At 48.1% G+C, this 17553-nt stretch overlaps 1 protein-coding gene across 7 annotated transcripts in view; it reads right to left on the bottom strand.

The window, feature by feature from the left end:
* PPFIA3 (PPFI scaffold protein A3) overlaps positions 1 to 17553 on the bottom strand; it is a 69132-nt gene that overhangs the window by 19725 nt on the left and 31854 nt on the right. For 3 of the 7 annotated variants that reach the window (XM_077313696.1, XM_077313691.1, XM_077313693.1), the window contains exons 6-19: positions 17063 to 17143; positions 15731 to 15949; positions 14366 to 14512; positions 13757 to 13891; positions 13358 to 13441; positions 12725 to 12856; positions 11954 to 12016; positions 11678 to 11757; positions 10316 to 10460; positions 7092 to 7276; positions 5625 to 5847; positions 4419 to 4585; positions 1476 to 1621; positions 839 to 932 (exon numbers count right to left, since the gene is read on the bottom strand). In XM_077313696.1, coding sequence (XP_077169811.1) covers positions 839 to 932; positions 1476 to 1621; positions 4419 to 4585; positions 5625 to 5847; positions 7092 to 7276; positions 10316 to 10460; positions 11678 to 11757; positions 11954 to 12016; positions 12725 to 12856; positions 13358 to 13441; positions 13757 to 13891; positions 14366 to 14512; positions 15731 to 15949; positions 17063 to 17143 — 1901 coding nt within the window. The remainder of the gene's footprint in view (positions 1 to 838; positions 933 to 1475; positions 1622 to 4418; positions 4586 to 5624; positions 5848 to 7091; positions 7277 to 10315; positions 10461 to 11677; positions 11758 to 11953; positions 12017 to 12724; positions 12857 to 13357; positions 13442 to 13756; positions 13892 to 14365; positions 14513 to 15730; positions 15950 to 17062; positions 17144 to 17553) is intronic. The other 4 variants (XM_077313694.1, XM_077313698.1, XM_077313697.1 and 1 more) reach the window with 4 other exon arrangements.

The raw sequence follows: 17553 nt of genomic DNA on the forward strand, positions 1-17553 counted from the left end.
CCTGCTCTGGCCGCTGCAGAAGTCCCTGGCTAAATATGTATAAGGGTTAGGACGGATCTATTGAACACTGGAAGTATTTGGGAACTTTTAATCAATCTTATATAGTGTTTTACTGTTTTGTATTTTGTACTGCTATTTGCTCTCCTCCATTAGAACACCTATGTTGGATGTCTCCTTCCCCTTGTGGCTTCAGTTTAAAGCTCTCCTGATGAATTCCCCAGGTCCCTTCCAACCTGGATAAGTGAAGCCCATCCTGTGCTAGCAGGCTTTCTTCTGGGTGTAATCTGCACCAAGCTTTTATTCCAATCCCAGGTCGATTCAGTCCCTGCCCTCTACACAATGCGATTTCCGTTTGGATTTGGGGCGATTTAAATTTTCCTTCTGCAGCAAGAAGATTGATCTGGAGTGACCTTACCTTTATTGTGCACTATCTTAGAGTGCTTTTAACCCTCAATATTTAAAGCCTGTTCTGAATCTGGGCTCTCCTCCGAGGACCCATGATTAGCCACAGGTGGTCAAGTGACAAACTTGCCTTAAAGGAGAAGCCCCTAATTTCTCTTAACTTATGTCCATCTTGGATTTTTTTTCTGCCTTCTTCGATCCCCCCCCCCTTCAAGAAAAGAAAAGATTTTTTCCTTCCTCCTCTGACTTCTTTGATCCTCTCCCCCCTTCAAGAAAACAAAGAAAGAGTCTCCATTTGCCTCCCCCCCATTTCTGAGCCTCCCTAATCACGTGCAGAACACTTCCCGGTTTCTTCAGGAAACATCAAGTACAGACATCCCACCTTGGGTTGGTGACCCTTTCTATCCCCCTTGCCCTGCCCCCCCTTCCTTCTCACTTCTTTTTGTTCCTCCGGTCTTTATCCACAGGTCCAGAAAGCTTAGAAAGGCCCAGGGGATCTCCAGGTGACATCTCATCTGATGGTGTCCCAGCTGTAAAGAAAGAGAGAGAAGGTATGCACCCCGACACTCAACTCTGCTAATCTTTTCCATAATCAAAATAGTGTTTCTGAGTAGAAGGCAAAGCAGAAGTATAAGGAGCCAGGCCATGCTACTCCTATGGCTCCTGTTGTCCTTGCCAACCATAATGGCCACCTAGATCAGGGGTAGTCAAACTGTGGCCCTCCAGATGTTCATGGACTACAATTCCCAGGAGCCCCCTGCCAGCATTCGCTGGCAGGGGCTCCTGGGAATTGTAGTCCATGGACATCTGGAGGGCCGCAGTTTGACTACCCCTGACCTAGAGGAATCTAATGAGATTGTGAAGACAGCAGATAGCACAAAAAGAACGGGTAGTGCAGGATTCGGGGTGGGGGGATGTACGTCGGGGAAAGGGTATAGCACCTGTTCACTAATGGTGTTTTGCCAGGAGACTGAGCAGTTGGGTTTTGTCCAGCATTTCTTTTTAAGGTAGAAAATGATGTTGAGGGAAAAGAAGCAGAAATACAGCCACAGCTCTGGGTGGGAGAAGCATACCAAGTGAAGGGGACTCACGGCCCAACTGTCCCAGCCTTCCTTTCTCTTTCTTGCCGAAGAGGCGCCCAATGGAGGATTTGATACTTTTCTTCTTGGTGGATTTGTGCAAAGAATCCTGGCTGCTGTTGGTGATTTCTGACCCCATGCTGTGTCAACAGAAGGTACAGAAGGGAGAAGACAGGGATTGAAAACATGTTCCTTTGCTCACAGTGACCCCAAACCCTAAAAGCGTGTCTTTCGTTCCCATGTTGTTTTTCCCCCCCAAACAATTTCTAAACAAAACCCAGTGCCAACCTCACAAACTCCCAGTGTCCCAGTTCTCAACTAACTAACTAAATAAATAAATAAATAAAACCTGAAAGCATTTGTATGCCACTTTTCCACTCAATCATGGTCTACAAGGAGGTGAACACAAGTGTGCAGAAAACATACTCCAGACAGTATTTTTCAAGTTTAAGTATACCAAACCCAAAAAATAACAGCATTTCCTGATATTCTCGAATCCCAAAAATAGAATGGCTTTGGAAATAATCTGAACACAGAGCAGGCAGCTGAGCTTCTAGAAGAAGAGTTTATTGTTATACCCAGCCTTTCACTATCCAAAGGAGTCTCAGAGTGGCTTACAATCATCTTCCCTTCCTCTCCCCATCACAGAAGTAGGTGAGGCTGAGAGAGCTCTGAGAGAAACTGCTCTGTAAAAACAGCTTCTATCACGACTGTGACTAGTCCATGGTCACCCAGCTGGCTGCATGTGAAGGAGTGGGGAATCAAACCTGGCTCTCCAGTTTAGAAGCTGCCATTCTTAACCACTACACCAAACTGGCTCACTACCAGCCTCACTGATCCTGGGCTGGCTCATTTTTACTTTCTCTCACTTTGAAGTAGGGGGAAGCAAAATGGGTGTTTTAAATGGCAGGCAGCCATTCAAAACATCCATTCACTTCCCTTCACTTGGAATGGGGAGGAGCAAAATGGACTGTCTAAATGACTGACTGTCATTTAAACCTAACAATTGATGGGCGGAACCGACAGGTTGTTAGGCTAATAAGGCTCTGAGCCACTCAAGCAATGAATTTCGCTCCCCAGAATATGTTGCCCTGAGGAGGTCTCTTTTACTGAGAAGATCAGCTGGGGCCGCAGGAGCCGGTCGGTATAGCTGAATATCCTCGAACACAAGCCAGAAAAATGTGCCTTGTATTCTGGTAGCTAAAACAGATTCTCTAATCCAGGCATAGTCAAACTGCACCCCTCCAGATGTCCATGGGCTACAATTCCCATGAGCCCCTACCAGAGAACACTGGCAGGGGCTCATGGGAATTGTAGTCCATGGACATCTGGAGGGTCGTAGTTTGAGTACCCCTATATTTTTTATCCTGCCCTTCCTCTACAGAGCTCAGGGCAGCATATACTGTTCTCCACTCCCTCTATTCATACTCATAACACAGTGAGGTAGGCTATGCTAAGAAAGGTCGGCTTGCCTGAGGTCACTCAAGATTTATGGAGGTGCGTGGTAGATTTGAACCTGGGTGTCTAAGATATTATTTAAATCATTATACCGCAATTGGCACACCTGTCCTCTCTCTCTCTCTCTCTCTCACACACACACACACACATTTGTTTTTGACTTCATGTGAGTTTTTGCTCTCAGTGTGCCTGACCAGGGGGCAGAGGTTACTGCCAGCGACTGTTCTTTATAAGATGGCTGCCACCCTTTTTTCCTGAACACAAGCCTCCTGTGTGTGGCTACCTGCTTTCCTTTATACACCCAGCCCACTCCGTCACCTCAGTTTCAGAAGCTACCCTTCACCTCAGCTTTTGCAACCTTTATGCCCCTGTGAGAGTCAGGAGGCGCTGCGCCAGGCAGAAATTCCCTCTTGGATGCAGTTCCTACCTGGCAGTGTCCCTGTGTTTTATGCTAGCTGCATCAAAGGACACATTATGCAGCTCGGAGCACAGAGCTGCACACGTATTTTCTATCTTAAAAATATCTTATTTAAAAAAAATTAAAATGGGTCTTTTTGGTCTAAATGGGTCTTTAAAAAAATTATTCCTCTCAAAAGAAGGGCACACTCTGGCTATGCTCATGGCAATAAGCATTTTAGAAAGATAAATGTTTATTCATTTTTAATTTACATTATCAGGAAAACAGAAAACCAGAAGGCAATTAGCAGTAAAATACTAACCCAAAGGAAATTATTAAAAATTAGACTAATCCAATAGTAATTGTGATTCTCATGCCCAGAATTCAAAAATGGTCCCAGCTTTTAAAAAAAGGATAATTTCCCCATTCTCCCATCTCTTAATTGTATCACTTTGGTTAATTTTGACAGTGTATTTGTTACACTTCATAAGTCCATATCATAACCTTTATAGCAGGGGTAGTCAACCTGTGGTCCTCCAGATGTCCATGGACTACAATTCCCATGAGCCAATGGGAATTGTAGTCCATGGACATCTGGAGGACCACAGGTTGACTACCCCTGCTTTATAGCACACCTCCAACTATGATCCATGATCCCCTTTGCTGCTTTCAAGGAATGTGGAAAGCTAAGTCCCTAAGAAAACCCCAACACAACCACCCGTGCTACTTTTAAAACCCTCCCTCTATAAAATAGATAGATGAATCTATGGAAAAAGAAGGAAAAGGGAAGATGGTTCCATGTTAAAAGGTAAAGCAATCTGCATGCCTATGGTTCTTAAAAAAAAAACCTTCATTCATCTGAAGGGAAGCACAGTCATGAAGAACAGGAAAAGGGATCTGAATATGCTCAGTGGCTTTAAAAAAAATTATTCCTCTCAGAGAGGAAGAGTCATGCCTAGAATGCCAGAATTCTACCTAGAATGCCAGAATTGTGGGCAGTGTTAGAGGCAAAACCAAACAATCAATCTAGAGTATTTATAAGCTTTACCTTAACTTCTAAGTGATGGCTACTTACAACCTACCTGGTCCTCAGCTCCCGCCCGTCTTCCAGCGATCCAGCCTGCAGCGCTAAGGCCTGGGTCATGCGCTCTAAGCGCATTGTGCGGGGGGTGGAGGGAGCTGGGGGTTCGCACAGAGCTAGGGCCTTCTCCTCAGCCCCTCGCCCCTCTTCCTTGACAACATGATTCTGCTGAGGAAGACAGAAGGATACAGAGAGGCTTCACTAGGGGGACACTCACAGACCTGGGATCAACTCAGGCTTGAGGGGGATGTGATATGAAAGTTGGGTGGAAATTTGCAGCCCAAAGGTGGACCCATAAAGCGGGATTGTACTTAAAAGCGGGTTAATTCAATGCTTTGTTCCTAAAACGGGGCCCTGCGCATAATACTGCTCCCACACAACACCAGATTACAACAGATTATTGTGTGCCACAGTCAGATTAGAGTGAAAAGGGGGTCTCGTGCCGGAGACAGTTTGGTTCAAACAACAAAGACAAGCCACATCCTCTGGGAAGGACACGCCATGGGAGAATAACAGCACAAGCCTTGCTGGGTCAGTGGGAGGGTCCCATAGTTTCACATGCTGTACAAATGCAAGGAGCCTGAAGTAATCCTGGCTTGTTCCCTAGCACTGCCCTTGAGCACTCCCCATCTACAATGAAAGCTAGTCAGAGCAAAGGCAATGACACCAGCACACTCAGATGTCAGGGATCATGCACAACCCACATGTTGGTTTCACAGACTAAGCTCCGAGAAAAACAAACCATGATTTTGCACTTTCTGGGCTGGGCAGGGTCCCCGATTCAGTCCCTGCCATCTAGAGATAAATGGTCTCCAGAGGACTGCTGGGGAGGACCAGCCTCAAAGCCAAACTGGATGCAAAAAATGGTCTGATTCAGTATGGAGCAGCTTTCAGAATTTCTGAGAACTTCAGAAATTTCTGAGAACTTTCAATGCACTCCGTAGGATTCACATGACTGACACCTTACACCGCTGGTCTACCACAGTCAGGACAGTCTAGTCTGACTGACCGACAGCTGCTTTCCAGGGATTCAGATTCAGAAGCCTTACACTTCACCTGATACCTGGTCCTCTTAACTGGAGGCCCTGGCGTTGAGCCTGGGACCTTCTGCAGATGCTTCACTGCTGAGGCATGGCATCCCGTCCGAGTTTGGGCACTACCAGTGGGACTGGCCTAAGGTCCAGGCCCATTCCCATTCACAACATACCATTTTTTCTCCATCGCGAGCAGGACTGTGGGGAGCCAGGCGAGGAGTGGAATGGCCACTGCTGGGAGGAGAGGGGCTGGCCAGAGTGGAGCTGGTGACTGAGGGGGGAATGGAAGCGCCCGAGCGGTATCGGCCCAAGGAGCCATCCAAGCTGGCACTGGTCACCCGGCTTTCTATCTCCTCTGCCCGCTGTTCGGTGGATTCCTTTTCTTCCTGGATCAATCTTACAGAAAGTTCAGGGGGGGGGGGGGAGAAAAAAGTGTCAGCAATTATAAAACAACCAGAGACAACCAGAGACATGCATTTGCTGTGCGCTGGGAGGGTTCAGGGATGGTCAGGAAGGAGTGTAGTTGGGGAGATAGTTGAAGGCCATCTACAAGCCACGCCATGCAGCCCGTCAGGCTGAAAACTGATGTTTACCAGAGGTGATGTGCTGTGGCTGAGCACTTTGGAGGAAGGCTCCAACACAGTCCCAGAAGGCTTTACAAGCTAAAGTGTGTGGGGGGGGAGTCTTGAAGCATTGGAATGTTTTGGAAAACCTCAAACCAGGATATAGAAGACTGGGCAGGAACAGAGAGTGTGGGATCCCCAGTCCCAAAGAAGTAAAACTGGCCTCTGCCAGGGCTGAAAAGGCCTGGCCTGGTGGGACACTCTCCAATGAGATCAGGGCTCTCCGGGACCTTAAACAATTCCAGAGGGCCTGTAAGACACAGCAGTTCCATCAGGCCGATGGGTGAGCCAAGAAATGTCGTCATGAAGATGCCGTCCTCCCTGCTTGAGAGCCCACCAGACCTCCACTGGGTAAACATCGCCCCACCCCCATTTAGATAAAACCATAAGGTGGATGATCTTTAACAATGGTTTTAATGATTTAAAAGAACAAGTATTTAATTTAAGTAATACTCTCTATATTGTATAATAATAAAATTTGGATCCCACCTCTCCCAATAAAAAACATTCAATAAACTCAGTTTATTTAAATAAAATATGGTAAGATACATAAAATCCCATTTAAAATCCCATTCCTACCCCCCACCCCCATCCCCTTACGCCCTCTGCCAGCTACCCCTGGTTGAGGATGATACAAAAAGCAGGGGGAGCCAAGAAAGAGGAGGTGGAGGGAGGCTGATATAACCCTGGGCTGCCCTGGCCTCAACTATCAGCCTGGTGGAAGACTGCTGCCTTGCGTGCCCTGTGGAAATCCGACAGCTCCATCAGGGCCTCAATCTCAGCTGGCAACCCATGTGACCAGGTTGGAGCCAGAGCCAAAAAGACCAAGAGCATGTCCTTGTATTAATGATGATGATGATGATGATGATGATGATAATAATAAATTTGTATAATATTGTGATATATCTGATGTTACCCTCCCTGAGTCTATTGAGAAGGGCAGGATATAAGAATCATTATCCTGGCACACAAGCCTGTGGCAGAAAGGCTCCTCTAGGCCTGGTCAGAATAACTCACTTGATCTCCTTATTGATGGCCTCCAGCTGCTCCTGTAGCATGATGGCCAGGGTCTGCACATCTGCCTGCCCGCTGGGGGACAGCAGGTCAGCCGAGCTGAACAGGGGGTCTCGCTCATCTTCGTCTGAGCCATCCAACCCGCCTTCAAAAGGGTCTCCAGCTGCTTGCTGGGCCCGTTCCCACTCCTGGATGGGTATCACCTGTCAGGAGCCACAGGGGAAAGACAACAGAGGGAGTGAGGCCCAGTTGCTAAGGGTCTTCCACAAAAGAAACACCTTGCGACTACTAAAGGGGCAGGAAGAGGCTTATAGCAGAGCCTGTGACCACCTCCCCCTCCCCTGTCTCTGACACCCAGCATTACTTTGCTTTGGGGGAGCCTCAGTCCCCCCAAAAGTGACATCAAGACTCACCAAGAGGATGTCCAACAGGAACGGGGGAGGAAAAAAGAGAGACAAAAAATTACTGTGTGTGGGAGAATGTGTGAATAGGTAAGAGAAATAACCACTAAAGCATTCCACCCACCACATTACAACCTTTTCCACCCCTCAGATGTGACCTCCCAAATATCCAGCCCATTTTGCCGAAGGAACCCATCACTGCCTGGGAACTGCCTTTGTGTCTCCCAGGGTCTGCCCTGACTCATCTGTGTTGGAGGAGGAAGATGGTGGGTTGGGATAGATCCTGGCAATGGGTTAAAGAGAGCTGGTGAAAAGAGAGGAAGGAGTCTCCTTTGACCACCATGTGGGGATCATGGTGCCTGCATAAACAAAAGCCATGTGGGAGGTGGTTGTAGTAACAGGACCATATAGGTAAGACCAATCTGGAAAACTGGCTGAATTCAACTTTGTTTCTCACTAGACCAGGGGTAGTCAAACTGCAGCCCTCCAGATGTCCATGGACTGCAATTCCTAGGGGCTCATGGGAATTGTAGTCCATGGACATCTGGAGGGCCACAGTTTGACTACCCCTGCACTAGACACTCCTGACCCATTCAGTCCTTTTTCAGAACTACAGTCATCCCCACTCCTTTTTTAAAAACCTTGGTTTTCTTTTGACTTTCTTTTGACTTTCACCAAGCCCTATGAAGATAGGCTGAGGGACTTGGGAATGTTCAGCCTGGAGAAAAGGAGGTTGAGAGGGGACATGATAGCCCTCTTTAAGTATTTGAAAGGTTGTCACTTGGAGGAGGGCAGGATGCTGTTTCTGCTGGCTGCAGAGGAGAGGACACGCAGTAATGGGATTAAACTACAAGTACAACGATATAGGCCAGATATCAGGAAAAAATTTTTCACAGTCAGAGTAGTTCAGCAGTGGAATAGGCTGCCTAAGGAGGTGGTGAGCTCCCCCTCACTGGCAGTCTTCAAGCAAAGGTTGGATGCACACTTTTCTTGGATGCTTTAGGATGCTTTGGGCTGATCCTGCGTTGAGCAGGGGGTTGGACTAGATGGCCTGCATGGCCCCTTCCAACTCTATGATTCTATGATTCTATTCTATGACTGGCTTCAACAGCCTCCCCCACCTTCAGCTTGTCATTCCCATCCAACAAACACAGACAACTGCAAATCTATGATCAGGCTAGTTATGTATACCCTCCTCCCTCCCCAGTGTCCCTCGTACTCAACCCACTGCATCCTTAACCACACTCTATCACTTCCTGTGAATCCCTGCACCTTCCCATGATCCATGGCATCACTTACACTTTCCAGTAGCCCCCTGCTACACTTCCTCTCTCCCAGTCTTGTTACCAAGGCATGCCTATCTGCGCCCACAAGCTCCCTGGGTTTGACATTCTTCAGTAAAAATAAATTGTGAACTATGTGCGTACAAGAATGCTACGTTGCTTGTATGTCTTCATTTTTGTTGCATGGTTTAACAGAGAGGTTTAACTTTGTGTTGTGTTGGCTTGCCACATCCTAGGAGTATCCTAGTGCGCTTCCATGCTGGAGTCCTTTAGCATCCCCACATGCTGTATGCTTATAATCCACTGCACTTGCTTTTGTTCCTATGACCTACCAAAGCAATCTTATTCCTTTTAACGCCCCACCCCCACCCCCCCACACACTTCTTTCCCAACAACCAAAGAGCTAGAAAGAGGCAAATAAAGGTGGGCACTCAGGCACCTCTTCCTCCACAACATTTTAAAAATCTTTGCAATGTGTGGCACAAGCAGTGGTGTGTATTCAAGTCTACAACAGCTGTGATTAATTGGCAGCTGCTGGGGTTTTTCTGGAGTTTTTAATTTTAATTACTTATTTTTATCCTTCCAGCATTTTTCAAGATGTGCAAGTCGGCCATGGAGAATCCCCCCTCCTTTTTTGCTTCCCCATCCCACTATAAATGTCCAAATAATCCAAAATCTTCTGGTCCTTCTATGCAAACCCACAATGGCTATCGACACCCCTGTTTTCTGCATAAGCACCTCCAAAATTAAGAAGGGCATGATAAACTAAAGCAAATAGTTTATAGTTAATCTCCACACTTACTGCAAAGCTCAAACCCCATTACCTCTTTTAAAAATTATAATAATAAAGCAGCACAACATGAAAAGGATAGTACTTTTGGATAGGAATGGGGAAGGTGACTAAGGGGGTGACATGATAGCCATGTCCAAGTACTTGAAAAGATGTCATATAGAAGATGGAACGGAGCTGTTTTTTGTTGCCCCAGAGGGTCGGACCAGAACCAAGGGGTTGAAATTAATTCAAAAGGATTTTTGGCTAAACATCTGGAACAAGTTCCTGACAGTAAGAGCACTTCCTCAGTGGAACAGGTTTCCTTGGGAAGTGGTGGGTTGTCCTCCTTTGGAATATTTTAAAGCAGAGTATAGATCGCCACCACACAGAAATGCTGATTCTGTGAACTTAGATAGATTGTGAGTGGGTGGGCAGAAGGGACTGTGTCAGTGCTTGGCTCTTGTGGCCCTTCCATGCATCCCAAGGAATTGCTAATTGCTGCTGTGGGTTGGTAGGTGAATGTCCTCCAGGCCAAGCTGGATTCTGGATTGGGGGGGGGGGCATTTGGGCATGAAATTGGGGTCACTGTGGTTAGGCAGGTAGCTGTGAGTTCCTGTATTGTGCAGGGGGTTGGACTAGGAGGTCCCTTCCAACTCTATGATTCTATGAATGCTGAAATAATGCAATACTATCTTGACATGACAAGTCTCATCCCCATTGCTCTCTCTCCCTTCTACCGCCATATCAAGCCCAAACACAGCAATCTCATACCTTGGTGGCCTCATCCTTGACAGACCAGCGACCCTTCTTTGAACGTCTTGCCACGCCAGCACTGCTGTAATGGTCCACGTGGGCCCCCACGGGCAGCGTTGGCGCCTGGGAGTAACGCAGCTCCAGCACGCTGCCCGGCAGAGACCTCCGTGGAGCAGGAAAAACAAGATCGTGAGCAAGAGTGATCAGGTAGAGGAGGGGAGGAAATATCTGTTTTGTTCTGTCCTTCCTCCAAGGAGCTCAAGTGTACAGGATTTTTCTCTTCCTCCATCCTGACGACCCCATGAAACAGTTAAGGCTGAGGGATGGCGACGAGCCCAAAGTCCTCTAGATCTGAACCCGATTCTCCCCAATCCGCATCCAACAATGTAACCTCTATGACAAGTGGTCAAGGGACTCTCTCCTACTCGTCCTGCTCTGCTCCAAGCAAGCACTATCTGCTCCCACCACAGGCCTGCTGTGCTAGGGGTTCACAACACGCTGCCCACGGGTGCCATAGCCTTCGCTGACATGCGTTCTGGTGCCCACCAAGTATTTTGGAAAGTGGGGCTAGTAAGGCCCCTGGAATTGGCCACTGGAGTTCTGAATCAGCCTCGGCGATCACCGAAGCCAGAGGCGGCCAGCACTGTGGTGCAGAGAAGAAAGGAGGTGGTGGTGGCTGCACGCAGGTGCAGAGTGTGCCTGAATGTGGCTGCCAGCCGGTGTGCCGCCGCCCCTCCTCTCCACACTGGCCTCCTATGTGCCGCTTCAGGCTTCGGTGATTGCCGAGGCGGCCGAACCGCACTGAAGCACACAATCCTAGTTCTGGTTGCTTGTGCAGATTTACAAAATGTTTCCTGGAAGCAGCTGTCACCACAACACAATGATTTTCACTGTGTAACTGAAGGTAAGTTGCAGCAGCCATTTTGTGGCTGGCTCCGCCCTCTGTGGAGGCCATTTTGAGACCACCATTCTGTGGCTGCGTCCACCATGCTGTATCAGGATTCCAAATGTGCCCTTGGGCGCAAAAAGTTTAGGGACCTCAGCTCTGCACTGAAAAAGCCAAAGAGGCATTCAAAATGCCTCTTTGCTGGACTCCTGACACACATGCAGAGTGGGAAAGGAAGCCACACGTAGCAGGGAGCAGGGGTGATCTACATGACAGGGGTGTCCTAAACATTTTGTCTACTGCAAGGGCGGCCGAACTGTGGCTCTCCAGATGTCTATGCTGGCAGGGGCTCATGATTTGTAGTACATGAACATCTGGAGAGCCATAGTTTGGCCACCCCTGGTCTACTGCTTCCTGAGAAATTCATATACCAGAGGGAAGAGGCGATCCTAAACTAGTTATTTATTATTAAGGGGTGGATGAAGCTTTCTTACCGAGAGTAAGTGGAAACCGGGCGTCCACGTAGCTGGTCAATTTCCATTTGCATCCTCTCAATCTCTGCCAGTAGTTGTTCCTGGCACCCACGCAGAAAGGAGACTGTCAGAAGCAGAACCCAGCTCTCCAAGCCCCCCCCCCTCCACACATCATAACTCTGCCTGTTTTTGAAGCTTCCCTATCTCTGCACCTTCTTTCCCCTCCCCCACAAACCAGCACAGCCCCCTCTTTTCAGAGTCCCTAACTCACCCCCAGCCGCCTGCCCCTGGCCTCACCTTGTTCGCCAGAAGTTCATCCTGGACTTTCTTCATGTTGGCAATTTCCTCACTCAGCGTATTCTTGCCAGGGAAGGAAAGAGAACAGTTGAATGAGAGCAAGGCCACTAGACTCCCGACAGGATGCTCCCGAAAGCCTGCAAATTTGTATTTCCTTCCCTTCAAACTCCCCCAACCCTCAATGGGGTCAAGCCAGGCTCACTTTCCTCTGCTAAGTGAACACAGCCACATGACAGAGTAGGCTGGCATAGAAAGAACACAGTCCTGCCTTATCCCATTTCCTCTGCTTGCTTTACACATCTACCTCTTTCTTCTCTGTGGAACAAAATTTGAATCCAGCAGCCCCTTGAAAACCAACAACATTCCCAGCTTCTGTGAGTCAAATCTGACTGGGTCTGACACAGGTGAGAATGAAGGGCCATCTGCCTTCCTTTCTCTGCACTTGCTTGGGTGGGTCTCAAACAGCCCACCTGCCCCCAAGGCCTCCCCTAGAATGCAAGAGGCATCTGTTCTCACTCTCTCTTTTCCCTCCAGCCCACAGACAAGGTAGCACTTCCTGTAAGGCCCCCTTCTGCCTCTTATTCCTCCTCTCATCTAATGCATTTTTATCTCAACTTCCTCCAAGAAATTCTTGGCCGCAATCAGGGCTCTCCCCTGCTGACCGGCATGGGGGGCCGCAGGGACCCACACATGCTCTGAAGGACATCTCACCCCAAACCCTGACTTACTCTCATCAGCATGCATAAACACACCCCACACCCACATCCCTACCTTCTCTTCCAGGGCCCCCATTCGCTCCTTGAGATGCAACTGGAGACGCTCATTTGATTCCGACAGCAGTTTGTCCACCGTCTCCGAGAGCCGCTTGTTGTGTTCATCATTCATTTTCTCTCTCTGACGTGCCTGTTTTTCAGGGGAGGGTACAGAAAACGTGAATAGCTATAGAGGAAATCTTTTCTCCGGCACATGGATTTCCCTTGCTTTGCTTTTCCCACTCAGCGGTCAGAAACATTCCCCGCTGTACCAGCATCTCGTGCTGCTCACGTTCCATTTCCTCTTTCCTCTCCTCCTGCTATTGTGTTGTGCTAACTTCATATACCTAAGCACTATGTGAAATAGAGTACTATGGTACAGATGAGCAGGCCTACAGATGGGTCCAAGCCTCCCTCTCCACTATGACTCAGCAAGAATCTGAACCTTAGTCTCCAACCCAAAGACCCACTTCACTAGCTAACAGATCACACCTGCCATCTATCTTCTTGGCTGTTCCCATCAGCTCACCTCCGAGAGAAGCTTCTCTTTCTCCCAGGCACACTGTGAGGCCCAACTGGAGACACCCATTCCCTTAAACAATACCTCCTGCTGCCCACCTATCGCCATTCTCATTTCCCATCAGGCCCTCACCCGTTGGAGCTCTTGGTTTTTCTCTTCCAACTGGGCCTCAAGTTGACGCAGGCGCTCCTCGAAATTCCCATGCCGCTCTTCTGCCTAGAGAGGGGAAGAATGACAATTTTAAGTCTGGCCACTTTTTGTCTGACAGAGCCTTGTGGGGGTTAGACAGATTTATAAATCCATGGTGAATAAAGGGATTCTCTGTATTCAGAGCAGCAGCAAACCTCCGAATCCCAGGACACAACATCAGTTGAAGCTCCTCAGCCTCTTTCAAGGTAATTGGTTGGCTCTGTGTAAAACAGGGAGCTGGACCAAATGATCCAGCAGGCTCTACTTATGTTCATCCCTATTTCTGACTTTGACAGACATCTCCTACTTGCACACTGAATGGCCTCCCATTTTGCACAGCACCTTGTTGAGGGCAGCCACTCGCTGGGCCAGCTGGGCCTCTATCTCCGGCAAGGTTTCAGCTTTCTGCAGGGTCTGCTGGAGTTTCTGCTTGGCGTCTTCCAGCCAGTCTTGTAGCTGCCTGTTCTTTTCTTCACTCTGCTCAGAGGGAGGGAAATGCACTTGTCAAGGAGCAACTCTAGGCCCTGGCCACAAACCACCTTCCAACAGTGAATTTCAGTATGGGGAACTAAAAACCAGGGGTAACATGGGTGCAGGGGGGATAAGCCAGTCTTAATCTCCTGTGCAACTAAGGAGTATATTAGAACAAGCAGGAAGTAGACTTCCCAAGCCCAGATCAGTGAAGATTACTAAAGAAAGCTGTGGGAAGAGCTGGCAAGCGACCGGGAAACAGCTCGACTGGAGACAGCCACTGGCAGCCACATGCTGAGCATTGTATAAGTTCAAAGGACACGATGCCAGAAAGATGAAACTCCAGCTAAGATGGCTGCTGTCCAACGGCAAGTCTGAGGGAGGGTGCTTGGAACAGCCAGATGAGAGCAGGGAGGTGCTGGGAGCAGCCAAGGTTATCTGTCTATGCACTACAGGAAGGGAAAAGCAGTCGAGACTCACTTGTCTGTACAGGGATTCTTTACTGGCCAGCTCATTCTCCAATTTGTCATTGACATCATGAAGAGAAGTTGCCTCCCGCTGGGCACTCAGGTAGCGTTTCTCCAGCGTGGTGATCCGCTCTTCCATGTCCTCCCGCTGGGCTAACGCCTGTCATCCCCACCACGTGGAAGAAGGGAACAATGAAGACGTGAAACAGGGCAGGCACCAATTCTTCCTCTCCCTACTATAACGAAACACGAGAAACCCCAGTGCAGATCCCTCACTTGCTCATTGGTGAAGGAAACAGCATGTCGAGTGCCACACACACCCCTAAGATAGGGCTGATCCTGCGTTGAGCAGGGCATTGGACTAGATGGCCTGCATGGCCCCTTCCAACTCTATGATTCTATGATAGAGTGGGCTGAGTGTGCGCAAGGTGATACTCTGGTGACATGGAAATGGCTGCTGCATGCTGGGCCACTGGCTCCCATATGAACCTGGCCAGCTGTTAAGGTCCTCACTGGAGGCCTTCGAAGACGAGACAGATGGTGCACAGGCTTAGTTCCTTTTCTGCACTATCTCCTGATCCGTGAGACTTCCTCCCTGTTCAGATGGCCCATACAGTGGAGACTTTGAGGAAGACATGGGAAGAGATTCTTCCGGCTTTCAGCAACTTCCAGGACACCTGGCTAATCTGCTTCTAGTTTTATCTGCTGGTGTTTTGTGTTACTTACTGTTGTTACTATTGCAGGGCCAGTCCTCTGTAAAGCCTACAGCCGAAAGGCAAGACATGATATGCTAAATAGATCATTCAAATGCTTTCTTTTGTTTTCCCCAGACCTATTTTCAGTCAATTTTATTTAGATGACATCAACATATCTGCAGTTCTACAGTTCATGGAGAATAATAATTTCTTTCTTTCTATTCACATAATTGGATGTGTCTTTATCATAATGGGGCAACCAGAAAGCTAATTAGTAGGCCTGTGCAGTTGATGATTAGGGGCAGGTATTTGTGGGAGAGAATTTTTACCCCTTCCTTTTTTATGTCTTTTCCATAATTTCAATGACCCCACCCACTTAATCTGTATCTACACAGAAAATTGTGGAAGAGGCACGAGAGGAAAGGGTTAAATTTCTCTCACAGAGACCCCTCCTCAGTCTTTTAAGGAGCTGCACAGAGCTGCTAATTAGCTTAAAATAAAATCCAAATCTTTTCCATCACATCTCATTTCGCCCTGGGTTACCTTTTCTAATGACCTTTCTTGGACTGTTCTCTAGAAGTTTTTACAATGGCAAAGCTGCTGGAAGGAGAGTTGTTTTGATAGCAAATGAGATTTCAAAAGATGTTTGTTTGCAGGAAACTGGACTTAGGCTTTGCCATTACCTCCTTGAGGTCTCGTTGCAATTTGGCGTTGATCTCCTCAGACTTGATGAGGTCCCGCTGGGCTGTGGCTAACTCCTCCTCAAGCTCAGCCATCTGCCGGCACAACATGGTCAGTCGTTCCTTCAGCTGGGACAGCTCTCCTCTCTGGCGCTCCAGAACCTCTTCGAGCTCAGATTCACGTCCGCCGCGCCCCAAGTCAAGGGAGCCTGATCCATTGGCCTGGAGAGGAAAGATAGTATTATAGGGAAGGACCGTGGCTTAGTGGTAGAGCATCGGCTTTATATGCAGAAGGTCCCAGGTTCAATCCCCGGCCTCTCCCATTCAAGGATGAGATAGTAGGCGATGTGAGAGACCTCCACCTGAAACCCTGGAGAGCCACTGCCAGTCTGAGGATGCAATACTGACTTTGGTGGAATGATGGTCTGATTCAAAACACGGCAGCTTCACGTGTGGTCATAGGTCACAAATATCACCCATGCTTTCCTTCCCATGCATCTGACCCACAACCATGTGATCTGTTCCTACTTCCTCATGCAAACCACAATGGTCTGGAGTTAGTTGGATACCCCCAATTCTACAAAAACATCTTCTGGGTTCTTCATAACTGGCAACCACATGACATGGAAACTGAAACACAAATGGGTTGATTCTATTCTAGCTTATAAACCTGTTGGTTCAGTAGGTGCCCCCAGATTATATTTGGGGAGGTTCAGCCTGCTATAGTTCTCTACTCATCCTTTTTTGGAAAGACAAGCAACCTTCCAAATCTGATCTCAACCCTTTCCTCCAGGCCAGGCTAGATTCTGGAGATTTTTGGTGGGAGGGATCACTTGGGCATGAAATTGCGGTCACTGTGGATAGGCAGGTAGTTGTGAATTCCTGCATTGTGCAGGGGGTTGGTCCCTTCCAACTCTGATTCTATGATTCCGCCATGCCAAAAGCCTTGCTCTCCAGTTTCCCTTCCAGCCTAGTGGAATGAGCTGCCAGTAGAGATCCAGGCCTCATCAGAGCTGTCAAAGTTCTAAGAGGCCTGCAAAATGGCACTCTTCCATTGGGCATATGGTTGAGGCCAAGGCGAACACTCATTGACCTCAGAATGCCTCCCCCCAAGTCCCCCCATCCGAGCCTGGGAAGGTAAACTGAATTTTAGATTGATTTGCTCCTAGGCTCTTTTGGGAGTAGTGATGGAGCATGGGGTTTTAACTGATTAGTTTTAACTGTAAATTATTTTATAATTTTATGCATGATCTTTTAAATGTAGTTAGCTGCCCTGAGACGACTGTTGGAGAAGGGTGGCCTAAAAATCTAACAAACAAATAAAGCATTGCTTACACAAATCTGGGCATCACCCTCTTTGCTACCATCGTCTAAGCCGGAGCGACGTCGAGCAAGCTGCTCTCGAAGAGTCAGAGACTGCACACGAGAAGGGGAGACATAAAGAAAGAACTCACACAAATATTTTAAACCAGAAAGGACATCATGGAATGAGAGAGGCAGGTGGCCATGGACTTGGGTCAAAATAGTTAGTTCAGAAGCACTGAGAAACCTTTACAGTCTGTGGGATCACAAGATCCATTAGCAAATGACATGGAGGGTCCCGTATTTTCTTTAGTCCAGCAATCCCTTCCGACCACACCACAGTTTAATTCAAGGGTCACGGAACTGGTGTGGACTTGCAGCCACACATTCGTTTCTGTACTGTGGCAACCCTCTGATAGAATTTGGCCTCGCACCAATCCTACACCTGGCCCCTAAGCCCCACATGTTGACCTCACCTGCTAATCAGTTAGAAGTCACTGGCCTGCCCTGTTTGAACTCTCTTG

The sequence above is a fragment of the Paroedura picta genome, chromosome 16 (genome assembly GCF_049243985.1).
Source record: "Paroedura picta isolate Pp20150507F chromosome 16, Ppicta_v3.0, whole genome shotgun sequence".
NCBI classification, from domain to species: domain Eukaryota; kingdom Metazoa; phylum Chordata; class Lepidosauria; order Squamata; family Gekkonidae; genus Paroedura; species Paroedura picta.